The sequence below is a fragment of the Nyctereutes procyonoides genome, unplaced genomic scaffold (genome assembly GCF_905146905.1).
Source record: "Nyctereutes procyonoides isolate TBG_1078 unplaced genomic scaffold, NYPRO_anot_genome, whole genome shotgun sequence".
In the NCBI taxonomy this organism is placed as follows: Eukaryota; Metazoa; Chordata; class Mammalia; order Carnivora; family Canidae; genus Nyctereutes; species Nyctereutes procyonoides.
In genome coordinates this window covers 28,449,179-28,465,878 of record NW_026575146.1, presented here as the reverse complement: position 1 = coordinate 28,465,878, position 16,700 = coordinate 28,449,179, and the positions used below count along the sequence as shown (strand labels likewise).

The 16,700-nt window shown below is 43.3% G+C and overlaps 1 protein-coding gene across 1 annotated transcript in view; it reads right to left on the bottom strand.

Annotated features, from left to right (window-relative positions):
* The window catches only part of CLVS2 (clavesin 2), a 63,359-nt gene extending 49,699 nt beyond the window's left edge, over positions 1-13,660 (bottom strand). Inside the window, exons 1-2 of the mRNA XM_055311733.1 lie at positions 13,272-13,660; positions 2,483-2,657 (exon numbers count right to left, since the gene is read on the bottom strand). Of these exons, the coding sequence (XP_055167708.1) occupies positions 2,483-2,657; positions 13,272-13,660 (564 nt within the window). The remainder of the gene's footprint in view (positions 1-2,482; positions 2,658-13,271) is intronic.
* Between the last annotated feature and the right edge of the window lie 3,040 nt (positions 13,661-16,700).

Genomic DNA, 16,700 nt, shown 5'->3' with positions numbered 1-16,700 from the left:
CAGCCCAGGTAGCTCAGTGGTTTAGCACTGCCTTCAGCCCAAGGTGTGATCCTGGAGACCCGGGATCAAGTCCCATGTTGGACTCCCTGCATGGAGCCTGTTTCTCCCTCTGCCTGTGTCTCTGCCTCTCCCTCTCTGTCTCTCATGAATAAATAAAATCTTTAAAAAATAAAAAAAATAAAAGGTTAGTAACAGGGTGGCTCAGTTGGTTAAGTGTCTGCCTTTGGCTCAGGTCCATGATGTTAGGGTCCTGGGATGGAGCATGGAGTCGACCTCTCCCTCTCCCTCTGCCCCACCCCCGTTCATGCTCTGTCAAGTCTTTCTATCAAATAAATAAATTAAATATTTGAAAAATAAAATAAAGGTTAGTAACATGTCAAATTTATTTCTCAGAAAGAGTTCCTTTTTTTTTAAGTGGCTTCCCAGTTGGCCACCAGGGGAACTCAACCTCGGTTGCTCAGTCTGGGTCTTGGGAGAATGGAAAGGGACTGAAGCATTCCAGGCCCCGCCCTGCTGAGGAGGAGATCTCTCCCTCTCCAACATAAACACAGAGACTTACACTGACTACAGATCCTGTCATGCTGACACTTAGCACTTAAAGAAATTCTGATAGAGGCCACGGCTAATGGGGAAGCTTCTAAACGTGTCCCAGTTGTCAGTATCCCTCCCCTGGAATGACTGACAATGCTACTATTACAGGACTTCACACAGCATGTAAGTTGGCAAATAGCAAGATACCAATTCTATTCTTGAGACTTTTTTTTCTCCAATCTCTTACAAATAATATGAGGCCTCCAGTTCTTCATGTACCTGAAGGTTTGGCCTATCCTTTGTGCAAAAAGAGGATGGCAGATTAAATTTTTTAAAAAATTATAAAAGGCTAGATTACTATTCTGTGCTAAGTAACACGGTTGTGGTAACCAATTTTCTTTACAAAGCAAAGGATGCTTTGCACACTGCTGGCAAGGAAGCAGATTAGGACTGATTCTACGTAATGTACACATTTCCAAACATGCTTATCCTGTGTCCTCTCCCAACCCCCTTAACTGCCTCTATGGAGTTTTAAAAAAGATGTTGTTTAAGAGAAGACAGGAGCAAGGCTGACTCACCCAGAGCAAGTCAGGAAACCTGCACCAGGGAAAAGCTATGTAGAGAAAAGGATCAGTGTGCCTTATTCACTTCAGAGGCATAATCCAAACTGTGAATTGAATTTGGTTAAGATGTCCTGCTGCCTGGAGAAGTGGACCATTTTTAGTGAGTCATCAGCCATCAATTTAGGTGCCTACAGACACAGTCAGAAATTACTATGGAACAGAGATCTGGATAATTTTGGCTATTCAACATAAAAAAATAAAGTCTAGAATTCTGAATGACAGAGATATAATTAGCCATTTTAAAACAAGTGATATTTTCAGCAGTAAAAGTTACAAAAATTAACTGTTGATTTGCAAACTTCTAAAATGCCTGTTGAATATATGGAGAACAAATAGCAATTAATATCACTGGAGGGTTCATTTGCAAAGCTTTGAAAGAATTGAAAATTTATTCCATAGATATTGTATGTGAAATATGATAAACTACAGAGAGAGCAGAAGAAGGACATCCTAAAATTTAAAAAGAAATAGTCAATAGTAGGTTTATGACATGTCACTAATTAATAACCATTGATTTTTCATTTTATAGTTCCTAAACAGGTGCCATTCACTGGAAGATGCACCATTCCTATGTAAATTCCATATGACAGCCCTTCCACCAAAACAACAACAAAAACCCCAAGTAACTTTAGAGAAGTAGTTCAAAACAGTGATTCCAAATCATAGATATCAAAAGACATATTGATTGCCTTTTTCTTCTTATTATTATTATTCATTCATGAGAGACAGAGAGAGGCAGAGACACAGCCAGAGAGATAAGCAGGTTCTCCACAGGGAGCCCAAAGTGGGACTCAATCCTGGGACTCCAAGATCATGCCCTAGGCCTAAGACAGATGCTCAACCACTGAGCCACCCAAGCGTCCCTTGATTGCCTAACAGTTTTCTGTGCAACATGAAACATATTCCCAATCTACCAGGTTAAATGGAATAGTAAAGCAAATTTTGAGCTAATAATTAATATACCCCGAAAAAAGAAAGAAATAGAACAAAAAAAAAAGCCTAAATAGCTAATAATTAAAATCCAAAATGTGCTATTTGTTCTGATTATCAAGATAAAAAAAAATCTCAGGTCATCATCAATATTTATGCTTAGTCATACTGAGGTTTGCCCCCAGTATTACCAACTCTGTCTGTTAAAAGGTCCACATCTTTCAACTTTTCTTCTATCATCCTTCGCCCAGTTAGTGTTGTAATATTGGGGCTTAAAAATTATTTAAAAAATATTTTTGTTATTCTTTTTTTAGTAAGATATTTTGTCATTCTAACATATTAGCTAAGAGAAGTCAAATGCAAAAGGCTGAGAAACTGGGTAATTTATAAATCTTTACCTGAAGGCCTTCAATAGCCAATCGCAGCATGCTTGGTGTAAGTTTGGAGGCTTGCTTGAAGGTGAAGTTACTCCAGTCTATGATCAAAACAAATCCATTGACTTGAAGCTCAGGATCTTCAATCATGGCTTCTAAAGAAAGTAAGATGGCACGCAAAATATCCACCAGTGTGTACCTATCAGCAACAGAAATATACTGCATTAAATCTAACAACCACTTTCCTCAAAACTATAGAAATTGTTTAGCACACTAAAAATTCCCTTTAAAATACCTCAGGAGTCTGAAGATAATTTTGTTTAGAAATCTCCTAAGAAGAAATTTACTTGCTGCACTTCAGGGACATATTAGAATTTAACGTGTATCCTACCAAAACAAACGAAAATGCTCTTGAAAATATTTTGTTTCATATTTTACAATCATTTCCTTTACCTCCAGGCCTTCCTAGGATTTTCTAAAATCTCACCTTAACTATCCTGAAAATTAAGCATCGTGCTTTCTGAAGCAGCTCAAGAATGGCCTCAGTAATACTGACATTTCACACCTTGACATTTGGAAAATTTGAGAATGAGATTTGAAGGAGTTTCACCAATAGACACGAATACTAGGGTTAAACAGCTATGGTTAAAAGTGTCAGTATATTTTAATTACTCGTATGGAGTTTATAGCATAAAGATGCAATTAAAGATAGAAGGGTATGTGATTGAGTCTGTATCTTTCTCAACCTCGCACCCTAGTGCAGTGCCTGGCATGTTGTAGGAACCCAATAAATGCTCTTTGCATTCCTGTAAAATGGGAGTAGACGAGAGTGCAAAGACACTATTTATAATGTAAGATACTGCCTCAGCGATGGCAGAAGGAAGAACAAAGGAAAAAGCCAAATGTGAGAAGTATTTTAGAGGGAAACTTGTTAAAATTCGATACTTAGACACAGAAACTAAGGTTGAAGGAAGAGTAAAGGACGACACAAAGATTCTCTAGTTTCCGTGCCTAAGTAAATGGTAAAATCTTTCATCAAAATCAATAATGCAAGACAAGGAGACAGTTGGGAGATGGTGGGAAATGTAGAGTTTGGAATAAACCCACTGCATCTAGAAGTATGTAGAACATCCAGAAAGATATATTAAGGAAACATCAGAAAAAGTAGACTGTAAACTGAGGTGAAAGCTGGAGGGAGAAAATTCCAGAGTCAAAAACATACAGAGCCTAAGTTCAAGTAAGTGAAGGAGGTCATGGAGTCATAGCTGAGAAGCAAATCAGAGTGTTATTCAAGAAAGGAATCCCAGCATTTCAAGATGAATAAGCAAATTTATAAAAACGCTAACATTTCAGGGTTTTCCCCTCAGATATTCAGGTATAGACATCTAGGAAACACCAGACAAAGAAATCTTGAAAGAAATCAGGTGGGATGGGGGGGTGGATTAGGAGTAGAAATCCCTAGCAAGGAGTGGAAGTGATGGGCTCACCAGGAAAACAGTATGAGGTAGTGAGTACGTATGAGGGAGGAGTTCCACTTTTTTACTTCTAAAAACATTTGGAGGTGAATGGAGAAAGCACAGTAGTCCAGAAAGGAACTTCAGGCAACTTTTCAGTTGCTCTGGGTCTCATTTCCTCATCTGTAAAATCAGTAGTTTGGAATACAATCCCCTTGGGATCCCAGCATTACTCAGGCATAGGGCATGGTGTCAGAAGACTTCAAGATGGAATCTCTTCCCTGTCCCTCATTAGATGTGTGATCCTGGACATGTCATTGATCTATACTTCTGAGTATATGAAGAAATGGAAGTGCCCTCATATGAAAAAATGGGAGCACCTGTAATTATCTTATTCTATCTCATTGGCAGTAGGGAGGTGAGGTGGGGATGGGGAGGAAAGTCAATGACATGATTCACGTAAAAGCACTTCCACAGTGCTAGGTATACAGCAAGTGTTCAGTGGAAAGTGTTGGTTGGAATATAACAGAACGTACTTTTTTTTTGTAAGGGTAACACATAGACACAGAGTACTAAGAAGGATATAGTCGGAACTGAAGGCTATTTGTACATTATACTTAAAAATTGATGATCGTTAGACAGCTTATTACTCTTATAAAAGGCAAGGACTGAGAGATAATTTTTAAATCTTTGGAAGGTATACAGCATATTTTAAGGATATAGCATCCTTAGGCCTATAAAATATGTCCTGAATACATAAGATAATAAAATTTTGTGTAGAGTTCTATTATCTATTTGTCTTTAAACCTGTAAAATATATATAGCTGGATACCTTTATTTGTCACTCCATGGCTGGCTTATCTCCTTTATAAATATGATGGCCTAACCTAGTGTTATGACAAAAAGCCTATAAATCTGCACAGACTGGAAAAATGGCAGAAGAAGGCTACATTTCTGATTTAAATTGAGCCACCTCTTTAAAAAAATATATTCATTTTAGTTCCTGACATCCACAATAATAGTATGATAATAAAAAAAATTTTAATTAGAAAAGCCCAATTTAGCATTTCTCCCCAGTAAGATCACTCTTACATTACCTATAGGAACACCAAAGAGCATTAACACCAAATAGCATGAAATAAATTTGAATCTGAAATCAGCTTTGGAAGGATGATGTATTATATCCAGTGAGAACCACTAGTAAAGGCAGAAATCAAGATGCAAGGTATCTTAAATAACACACCTCATGCATGGTTTTCCAAAACTGAGGCCAAATCAAGAGAAAAATTTATAGACGTTATCAGCATTCCCAAGGATATAATAAAGCAAATCCCCTGATCAGCAAAGGAGAAAATCAGGTTTGCAAAGTTTTCAAGTGTAAACCTCACCAAGTTTTTAAATGTAATAGCTTTCTTCAAAAAGAGAATCCTCTGATCTTTATATAAATCATTTTGATGTCCAAATTGAAGCAAAGAAACATTAAAACATCTCAGCTGACTGCATTCAAAGGGCAGGTCAAAGCCACTCTTGACATTCTAGTCCCCTGTTGTCAAACATGTCACATCGCTACCATTAGCAGCTCAGCAGGCTACTCATAAGCAGAGCATTAGGACATGAGATCTTGCCAAAGTCTGTAAAATATCTTCCAAAGAAATGGAGGATTTTATGAATTTTATATCTTCAGGAATCCTACTGTCATTCTTCTTCTGTTGGAAATTATCTTTACCTGTTATAATCTACAAACCTGAGGCCACCGCAATGAGTACCTTGGTGTTTGAGGCCTCCTTCCCAACTGTAGGAGCTCCACCATTGCTATTCTTCCCTTGTATGTTGGAAGAAAGCCATAAATAACAAACTAGCACATTAATGCAGCTCTTGACTCTTGACGTTGCTTCCCAAAACATCATCAAGTAAAGCCTGAATCTGAAATCAACTTGGAGAGGATGATGCATAGCCTGGAGTAAGAAGAAATACCAACACCGGTAAGGGATTTTACAACTGGGACACCAGACTACCCAGACCATTGCTCTTGAGAGACAGCGGAGCTGCGAAGCTATGTAAATACCGTCTGGAGGAGGCTGACACCTGTATCTGTGGTTCACTAGCCATCCAGTCAAGAAGAGCAGGGCAGCTTGCTTGCTGCCTCCGGCCCTGCAAGGACAGGGGAAGCTCAGCGGCCTGTGCTCCCCTGGGCCTTACAGAGAGGCGTCCCCTACCATTTACAATCCATGCAAAGAGCAACCTAAATCACAAGCAGGTCATTTCCTTCCCGTTCCCCAGCCTTTTCCTTCAGCCTGACAAGGAAAAACTAGCACCTGGGCAACACACTGAACAGCACCACACCAGGAAATTTCCCTTTGTCACTAAATCAGTCAGCCAAGTTCTTCATTAAGGCCGCCCCACCCCTCAGTTTTCATTAAGCCACGTTTCTCCCATCTGAAGCACTTCCTATTAGAAGGGTGCTGAGGGGAAGACAAAAGGCCCCAAATCACCTCTCTGATGCCTCATGGTATCATCAGCGCTAGGGCTGATGGACCTATCTAGGTATTGTATCTTACTGAGTGCTAGTAATAATAAAAATACCTTCATCTGTGTCATCATTGAAGATTTCCAAGGCGATTTCAAGTGCATGATCTTAAACTCAAAACAAGCCCAAAGTCCCTCTGCTGGCTCTGCTCCTATTATTTCAGAGATAAGGGCACAGGGTCTCCAAGAATGTGAATGGTTTGCCCAGAATCGGCCAGGGAGCCTACAGGAGAAGCCAGGTCTTTGGTTTCTCTTGCACTTCCCAGGGTACCTGGGTTCTCTTGCACTCCCCAGGGTACCTCACGCCTAGAACACCCATGAATCGCTGTCCTGCTGTTTCAGGTCTCCATGGCCCGCATGTCCAAAGGCAGGGGAAGCCCATCCCCAGTGTGGCACCGTGCAAGGTTCCAGGGCATGCTTCAGCCTGGCCCCAGCAGCAGGCTTTGGTGAAGGAGAGCCAAGAAGACATTCACGAGTCTCAATGGGAAGAGGAGAGGTCTACAAAGCCTACAGAGAATATATCTCTGAACCTCTCCTCTGTCTGGCTTCTATCACGGAGCTCAGATGATTAGCTGTCTGAGCCTTGAGTTAGTTTTACTGCTGTGGGGATGTAGGTGAGTGAGAACAAGTGAATCACCCAAACGGAAGCATCTACAGGAATAATGTCTTTAACCGGGGGGGGGGGGGGGGGGTGTAAAACAACATGCACCTACTGCCATCAGAATAAGATAAAATAAAATGAAACAGAACTGTGCTGGAAAAAAAATGCAAAGGTCAAAAAGGCAGCTCTCCTTTTCAGGGTAGAAAGTAAACGTCTGCTAAGTGCAGTCCTTGTCTTTGGAAGATTTACTCTAGCAACTGAACTTTCTAATGATCTATGCTGACATTCATTCAACATTTTCTAAATGATAGATGCAGTTCTTTCCCCTCGGTTTGTTTTTCCCTAGACTCGTGCTGGTAACTGTGTGTACACACACAACACATTTAACCAACTCACTTACTGGTTGTATGGTCATGGGCGAGGGTCTTAACTGGCCAGCGCCTCACCTTCCTCGTCCGCAAGTAAGCCCCACCTTAGAGGAATGCGATAGGATTTAAGAGATTAATTCTGTAAAGGGCTTAGAGGAGGGCCTGGCACACCACGCACGTTATAAAAGTATTTTAAACGAATGAATAAATGAAATAATTAATTAATTAATTAAAATGAAACAATAAATAGTTGAATTCAAGTTACCAGAGAAGGCGATGCTCTAGAGGCACAACGCCGAAGAGGCTACGGCTGGCCCTTAGCCCTGAACTTCGATCAAGGGCAAACAGTACCCTCATTAAGCACTTAGAGTCTCTCTGGTAGTGACTTGATGCCTCATGTTTATTCTTTCCAAAGGTCATGTGTCCCTTGATGGTATAAAGAACATCTTATGCGTCTTTATTTGCCCCTTGGTACCTACTATAAAGTTGTATGTATGTAGCAAATGCTCAACTCAGGCGTACTTTTTTTTTTTTCAAAAATGATTTGAATTGAGTACTATTTGCTCAGTTTATTATTTGATGTTATAAAGACCTGACATACAAGGACATCCTTTCCCTCCTGTCAGTAGTGCTGTCTATTATGTTAGTAAAGTATATGTACCTGCACTCAGTGAGGGAAAAGAGCTCAATCTTTCTCAGAATGGAGGAAATGTATTCATTTCCTAAGGACAACATTAATTTATTAACTGTTGGTCTCTGTTTTAAAATATCTTTCAACATTTCCTTTGAGGCATCCTTTCAGTGCAGTGTAGTAACCTCAGATCCTTCTCTTCTCTTCAATTTTGTTTAAAGTTGCATATCTAAAACGTGAAAATAGCCCTGTTCAAGCCAGACCCCATCAACATCCTACTTTAAGGTTGGCACTCTTGGTCTTTGTGGTTATTTCAAGATTATTTCACTAATTACTGTATAATTGCCCCAGTTTCTAGGGACCGTCCTATTTTTTCCAGAAATTTGTCCAATATTCCACTAACATTTGTCAGGACAATGTTTTTTTTTTTTTTCTTTCCCATTTTCCATGGTATGAACCAAAGCATGGTTTGGAATGAGCTGCAGTTTCCAGAATATTTGTGAAAAGAGCCTCCTTATAGGAAGCAACACAGAAGCTCTGTGGGGACTGAAGTCCCATGGAATCCACACTTGCCATTTCCAGTTTTGACTGAATCTCAAAATCCACCCATAACACAGCACAACAATGCTTCCAGGATTTGAAGGGTGAACATTCCTGAGCTTGACATGATATATAACACTGTAAAACAAAAAGTTGAAACATATTTAAAGAAAATAAATATACACTTTAATAAACAGGGACACAAAGTCTTCAAAAATGAGGCCTCAAAAGTAAGCCTATATTCTTCTGGTGTTTTGGTTTTTGCTCTTAAGACTCCTGAGTATGAGTGTTTCGCCCTAATTATCTAGTTGATTACCCTTGATTATTCTTAGTAATTTTTACTTTATTTTGTTTTATTTGATTTTAGTGCACTTCCAGAGAAGAGTAAGACTTTGTGGCTGGGATTAAAACATATCTGTATAGTCTATGGCTATTTTAAAATTTTAATTTATTGTCAACATGACGTTCTTGCAATTTGGAGACTGACCACATTATTTTAATACATGGGCGCCTAATCATAATTCATTCTGAACTGGCAGATGTCATTATTTCTTTTTTGTGTGTGTGTGTGTGAAAAAGCCACACAGTAGGAACAAACAAGCTGACAATAATATGTTTTGTAGGAAAATTCCAGGATACGTTAGAGAATCACAGCATGATGTTTGACCCGTGGCTCTTGCACCCCTTCTAGAGCTTCAGTATTATAAATGATAATCGATGTGTATCACGACAAGCCAAACATAATGCAGGATGGTCAGCGCTTCTGAATTGCCTCTATATTAGGAATCATTTTGGTTTAACTGTATTTGTTTTCCAATGGTTATTAACCAGATTCCAGATAAATGCTTGTTTTATGTGCAAATATTTAGAGAGCTGCTTTATACGTCTAGTGAGGTAAAATACTACTTATGACCTACAGGCCGACTATCAGAATGCATGTCATCATTATGTTTCAGGTGACCCAATTTACTCATGAATATTCACAAAATTTATTTTCCAGTGAATTCAACCTCTCAGATATCTGCTCCTGTGCTCTAGAGTCTAAACTGTGATCTATTTTCATTCCAAACTTCCTTCTCTTGAGACAGTATGATCTCTTCTTGCTTCACGTTACATGATCCTCATACGCTACGGTTGCAATCAGGGTGACAACTGAAGGTACCTGCTGAGTCCCAAGCCGGGCACTATCATTCAGGAAGGAAATACAGCATGTAATGTGTGAAAAAACTACTCCACCCTTAGTGAGCTGGCGTACTAAACAATTAATTGTTTTTAATTTTGTGGAATTCGCTCTTGTTTTCAGAAATTTATGTTAAACAATCTGAGAGAAATGAGATAAAACTGTATGAATCTTTACCAAGGTCCTCAACAAATGTACCATGAATCTCAACACGTGTAATAAATCATCTGGCCCTGGTCTATCCTTTTTAGAACACCCACAGACCACATTGGAAGGCATTCTGACATTTCAGTATTTCAATTATTTTTTAGATATGTTGAAAGGCAGGTACACTGTAAACATTATTATTTTACCTTAGTCTTCCTGAAGATTCCATGTCTCCTATAAAAGATTTGGAAATGGTCCAATTCTTTGCCATAACCTGAAACTAATCTGCACCACACTGCAGTAGAAAGAGACACTATTTTATTTATAGTCACTATCTCACACACATTTACTGTTGCTAGTCTCCTGAGGAGCACAGAACACTGTCCTACAAATTGAACATAGGATAAAGTATATATCGGGTAACTTCCTACTTAGAATATTTTTTGATGCATAACTCACTGCAACAAATATCAATTAGCATTAACTCTGGTTCGCATGTTATTATAAATATGATAAGACCAAGATTTTGTCTTTTCTGTTATACAGATCAGTTATTTCAGAGGTCTTTACAAAATTTTTCAAAATTTCTTTAAAAAAAGTCTTGCTTTTCCCTTTAGGAAGTCGGAAATAGCCTATTTTCCAAATAAAAGGGACACTTTCATTTCTGGAATTTCCCTGTGTAATCCTGGACATTCCCATCTATTGTTTCTTTAAAACAATGCTATTTTACTTTCTTAAAACAACGCTATTTAAAAAAAAAATGTTGAAAGCCAGGCAATTCACTGAACAACTTAAGGAAGGTGGTCAGAATTATGATCACATGTGCAGTCTTCTCAAGAGACCCAAGCTGTGTGGTCTGACAGGATGAGAGTGGGATAGGACTCACAGGACAGGAGAGGCATGGGGACCAAGAGAATTCGGCATGTGGCATGTCCACCTAAGAGAACAGTAGTAAGGTAAACATCGAGGTAAGGAAGCACAGATTTCTGAGATAAGGGGGGCTGCAGAGTGTAGAAAGGAAAGAGATTCAGACCCAAGGTAGGAAAAGTGATGGTGCTATCCTGATACTGGAAGGAAGGTACTGCCAGAAACCGTCCTGCAGGCTTCAGGGCAGTTCTTATGCACATGTCCCAATGATAAAAGTCTAGAGAGTATGTCAAGAGGATAGAACTGTTGATCCACTAGTCCTTGTCACTGGATATATACGGATCTGAGATGGGGGGCAGGTAGGAAGAAGGAAGGAATGATTTAGGAGGAATTTTAGACCAGCTCTATATAACTCATATACCTTCTGATCTTGACAAACTATAACTTTTTGATTATACATGTTTATTTCCAACCGCAGAAACAGAATCCACAATTTTTAGTCTGTAAGTCCCGATAGAGTATTTGTACAGGGCATAGCTTCTCATTGTTAACCTCACATATATGAAATTCTAATGTCTAGGATTTTGTGTAGATTTAATAAAAAATGATTTTACATACCAAATAATAAATCATCTCCCATTATAGATTTCCAAGGAGCTAGATCTTCATGACCATATCCTTTACATGAAAGAATAAGACAGACGACTAAAACACAGTTCCTTTAGTAAATCTGGAGTCATCAACTGCCCATATACATGAGAACTATAAGTGACTTTGATCTTAATTAGTGAATATCAGTTCACTTATAAAGATAAGTGAAAAAAGTTCTGATCTATATGCACGTCTGTCTGAATGCAATCTGCCCCTCTATGGGTATCTTTGACAGACTCTGAGATATATTTAAATGTAAAATCTCCACAGCTCCCATTTCACTGTAGCTCAATCAACAGAATACCAATCTCACTGTCATATGGATTAGGTTCTTTCTTGAATATTTTTTTTCAATTTTGATATATACAATAATTGGTTTATATGACCCTACAATGTACATCTCAGATGGATGGGAACTTCTTAAAGAGAAACTGTGGTCAGAAGGTAGCATTTCACAATCCTCTAAACTTTGCCACCCAATAAAAAGTAGAGTGATAATCAAAATAAGGAATGGAACTCCATTCCCCCTCAGTAGCTAACTCTGTAAGTTTCTTGGCTTTATGATTCCTCAGGTAGTAATTTTCTTTGTATTTACCTAAAAGAAGTTAGAGTAGTTCTCAACTTAGACTCACAGGGAACAGGTGAATAACTAAAGAGTAAAACCCTTTCATTTACAAAACAGTCTGAGAAGCCTTTCTAGAAAGCCATAAGATCAATAAGCTTTCTCAGTAACTATAAAAGTCTTTTACAATTGTTCCAGAGATGTTTTCAACTAACCAGATGCATCAAAAGTCACCATTCACAGAACTAAAAATACACCAATGTTATAACAACCAGTTCCTCATGATTCATAGTTCTGGTAACATTTTCAAGTCCCATGAAATATATTTAGCTTTGAACTTAATTGAAACTACCTTACACAAGACCCTTTCATAATTTATGTCTTTCAGTCTGAGAAAATAATTTTGATTGAGGCAGTGAAATAGTCCCCCTCTCCATTTGTCTGTTATGATACAGATGAAATAAGAATATAATTTCTCCTCCATTAAAAAGCAAGAGAGCTCAAAAAAGTCTACCAACTACCATGTCTGAACATTTTCCACTTCCTTATGAAAGATGAAAAATCACATCAGACAGGAAACACATTCCTTAGATTAGTGACAGGTGTAGAACGAGCACACCAGTCAGTCTTTATTTTCAGTGTCAGTAGGCATGCTCAGCGACAGAGGGTACAACTCTTCCTTCTCATTGAAGTGACACACATCATATTATTCCTTCATCTACACATCACCAAGCAGAAAAGTTCCCAAGCGAACAAAACTACTTGATCTTGGTTGAATGCCAGGCTACTATTAAAAAATAAAACCTCAGTACTGAGGAGAGAAATGATGATGACGATGATGATGATGGTGATGATGATGATGGTGATGGTGATGATGATGATGAATCTAGCTTAAGAATTTCATTAGGAGGAAGGAGGAAAAGTTGTCTCCATCCTCATCCTCATTTCTCCACAGAACAGTAAACTTATTCAAGAGGTGAAAAATTTAGCGGCTTTATTTAGAAGTTGAATGCTTTTAGACTGCAGCACAGTAATATGGTTCAGGAAGCACTTAAAGCTGCAGTAGAGACTAGGTGCTCACGAAGTGAGAGTTTCAAAGGTAAAAATAAAAGCCTTACTCCCACCCCTAGATCACCCTCCCAGACCCCCAGTTTGTAGTTCCAATTTCTTTTTCCCCAGCCAAATGAGCACAAACATCAAAGCTGTAAAACTATGACACTCAGGGTAAATTCTGGAAAATGGGAGAGTAAAAGAACCCCTAGTACAAGTCTGAATTTAGGATTTACCTGCTCTGATCCCAGTTGGCTGCAAAAAGGACTAGAATCTTCCTGCCATAGTGGTCCAGGTTGGCCAGGCCCCCGGGGAAGCCATCCTTCAGAGCCTGCTTGATGCCAGGGTCCGTGGCCTTGAAGCTTTTGAACATGTCCAGGTTCTGCTGCCGGTACTCAAAGTACTGGGCCAGGAGGCGGAAGGCCTCAAAGTGATGAAACTTCCTGGCCCGCAAGAAGCGTAAGATGAAGGCATCATCTGTGCGCAGAAAGCCGATGTCCGGCCTGGTGATGACCATGTCCCTCACCTCCTGGATGTCCTGGTGCAGCGTGTCTGGATTCTCGTTGAGCTCCAAGCGAGCTTTCTCCAGGGTCTCGGGAGAGAGACCAGCTTGTAAATGAGTCATTGTTCCCCTTGTTCCTGAACCTTCCTTTCCTCTTGACTGTCCCGCAACAACACACCTGGCCTTTGCCACCACCGCGCTGCGTGCGGCCTCCGGGCCTCTCTGCAGCCTGCTTCCTCTTCTGCACAGGAAATTTTTTTTGTCTCAGTGTCCAGGCTAGTACCCTGTTGCTCCTGCTTTCCCGCAGCTTTTTTTTTTTTTCTTCCCCTTCTGGGGGGTATAAACTTCTTTTTCCCACCTCTTAAAAAAAAAAAAAAAAAAAAAAAGACGCCTCACTTTGGTTTCCTCTCCCCTCTCCCTTACAGGGATGCGGACCTGCGGAGGGCCCAGCACCCCCTGTCCTTCCTCAATCCTAACAGAATGCCCCGAAGCCCACCCTGCACGCTTGGCACTGATCCGGGGAGCGTCCTCTTCTCTTCCGAGATGTAACCACCACCGCCCCCGCGCACATCTCAGCCGCAGCTCCGCGCCGCTTCCCTGGTCCCCCCTGAAGGATGCGCCTGCCAGGGCCCGCGGTGGCAATTCCGATTAATAATAAGGTGGCTCTCCGGCGCTGAGCTCCGGGGCGGGGAGGGAGCGTCTTCGGCAGAGAGAAAAAGAGAGAAAGGGAAAGGGGGGGGAGGGCGGAGAAAGGAGCTTATTTTTCCTTCTGCTTTATTCCAAGAGGTTATTAAAAAAAAAAAAAAGACGTTTGTAAGATTTTGTTTAAAGCGATTAGGTTCCAATTAGGCGGAGACGCTGCAGATCGCGCACCTTCCCTTCTCCCCTCCCAGGCAGACACAGGGTGATCTCAGAAGGCACCAGAAGGGTCTGCCCCCCCCCCCGCCCCAGCCCCAGCCCCACCCGCAACTTCGGCCTGCCTCCAGCCCTTTATTCCCACGGGGTTGTCCCGGGGGTGGGGGTGCGCAGGGAGGGCAGGGATCGCTCCCTCCCCGGAGCTTCCAGAATGTGAGGGTGGGGTGGGGTGGAGGAGGTGGAGCAGGGGAGCGGGGACCCAAAGGGGAAGGTGCCTAGCTGCCCGAAGCCTCCTACCGGCAGCCCCGGGGGCGGAGGCGGGGGCGGGGGCTCTCCCCGGCGTCCAGCGGCGCCCGAGGCGGCGGCACCCACTCGGCTCCGCGGGCTGCAGCGCGGCGGCGGCGGGCGGCGGGGCCCCGGGCCCGCATCGCCCCCTCCCGGCCGGCGGGGTGGGGCCGGGGCGCGCCGACCTAGGGCCCCCCGAGCCCCAGGTCGTCGCCCCGCGAGGCCATTCGCGCCCCCGGGAGGCGGCGGGAGGAGGCCGGCGGGAGGAGGCCGGGCGGGCGGCCGCCGCCTTTGTGCGCCGGGCTGCGGGGGGCGGCGGGGCTGCTGCGGGGGGCGCGCCCCTCCGGGCGGCTGCTGCTGCTGCTGCTGCTGCTCCGGCTGCGGCTGCGGCTGCGGCTGCGGCTGCGGCTGCGGCTGCGGCTCGGGCTGCGCGGCTCCGAGGACTCGGCTCTAACCACCCCAGCTCCGCTCGAGCTGCGACGTAAGCGCCCCCTCGGCTCGCGCGCGCACCCCGCTCCCGCCGCCCCGGCCCGGCCGCCACCCTCCGCCGCGTCCAAACAGCCCCGGCCCCGACCGCAGCCTCCTCCCGCCGCCGCTCCCCCGCAGGGCCCCGGGAGGGCGACACCTGGCCGGGCGGAGCCGCGATGCCCGGCCGCCTCCCCCCACCCCGCACCCCCCCGAGCTCCCCCCTGCGCCCCCCTGCGCCCCCCGGTGGTCCCCGTGCCCCCTGCAGCAGCCCCGTGCCCGCCTGCGGTCCTCCCGCGCCCCCTTTCCTCCCCCCGAGGCCCCCCCGCGGTCCCCCATGCCCCCCCGGACCCCCCCGCGCCCTCCCTGCAGCCCCCCGTGCCCCCTCCTCCCTCCGCGCCCCTCCGCAGCGCCCCCTCCCCAGGCCGCCCCCCCACCCCGCGCCCCCCGCCCTATGGGGACAAGACCCCGAGCGGTCGGTTCGCGCCAACTCACCTTCTCCGGGCCCCCGGGCGACCGCGCCGCGGTGCAAAGTGTCCGGAAATCCTCGGGACTTCGGGCACTGCCTGTCGCCAGAAATGTTTGCTCTCGCCCAGAAGAGCAGAGGGGTTCCAGAGCGCCGCGTGGATGACGAAACCTCCGCAGGAACTTCTACGAATAGTGTCCCAGCCGTAAGGCCCGGCTGCTGGAGTGCCATGGGCCACCTGGGCCCGCAAAAGGAAAAGGAAAAGAGTCCCAGGGGAAGGACACCCCTCGACTCATTTCTCATCTCATAATAAAGCAAACGTTTCTGCAGACACGTGCGCTCGTTCCCCGGACTTGTATCCGTCTGCAGACTAGAATCATCATAAATGGATGGCTTGGGGCTTAAGGTGACTTCCAAGGGTTTGAGGGCAAGGAATGTTTTCTCTTTTCAACGCACAGCATGTATTCCCGAGGTGTCACGGAGAGCAACTTGGGCTTACAGACTAGATAGAACGAGCCCTAAATTCCAGTCTGCACAATGCAACCAGTATTTCCTGAGCTCCACTGCGGGGTGGGCATTGTCCTGGGCTCTAAGCGTAGAATAGGTGGTCTCCAAGCTGGGAGAACCTGTCCTCCCCGATGACCGTTAGAACACTCAGGGTACAGGTGCACACTTTTTGTTGTTCTTCAGCAATGGTGTTCACAAAGAGAAGAAAAAAAAAGAGGGAGGACAGACCTTTAGCATTTTATTCATTAAATTAGTGCAAAGTTTTGAAAGAAACAGAATAAGAGAATACATTACACACGCGCACAGTCATTATTCCCAAGGAATTTACACTTGAAGTAAGAAACTAACACACACTCGCTCACTCATTCATACACACCCATATATAATATCCTTCTAGGACTTTATATAATTATGACTCTTCAAAAGCATTTTGAGTATAATGTGAACTATTAAAATAATTCGGTTCACAGTTTAAAAACCTTTGAAAAATTTATTTTTGGCCAATATTCTAGAACTTGAAGAAAATGTGTGTTCGTATGAACTGCAGCAAGAGGGTTTATAAAGAGATTTCCCTGATACGGAGAG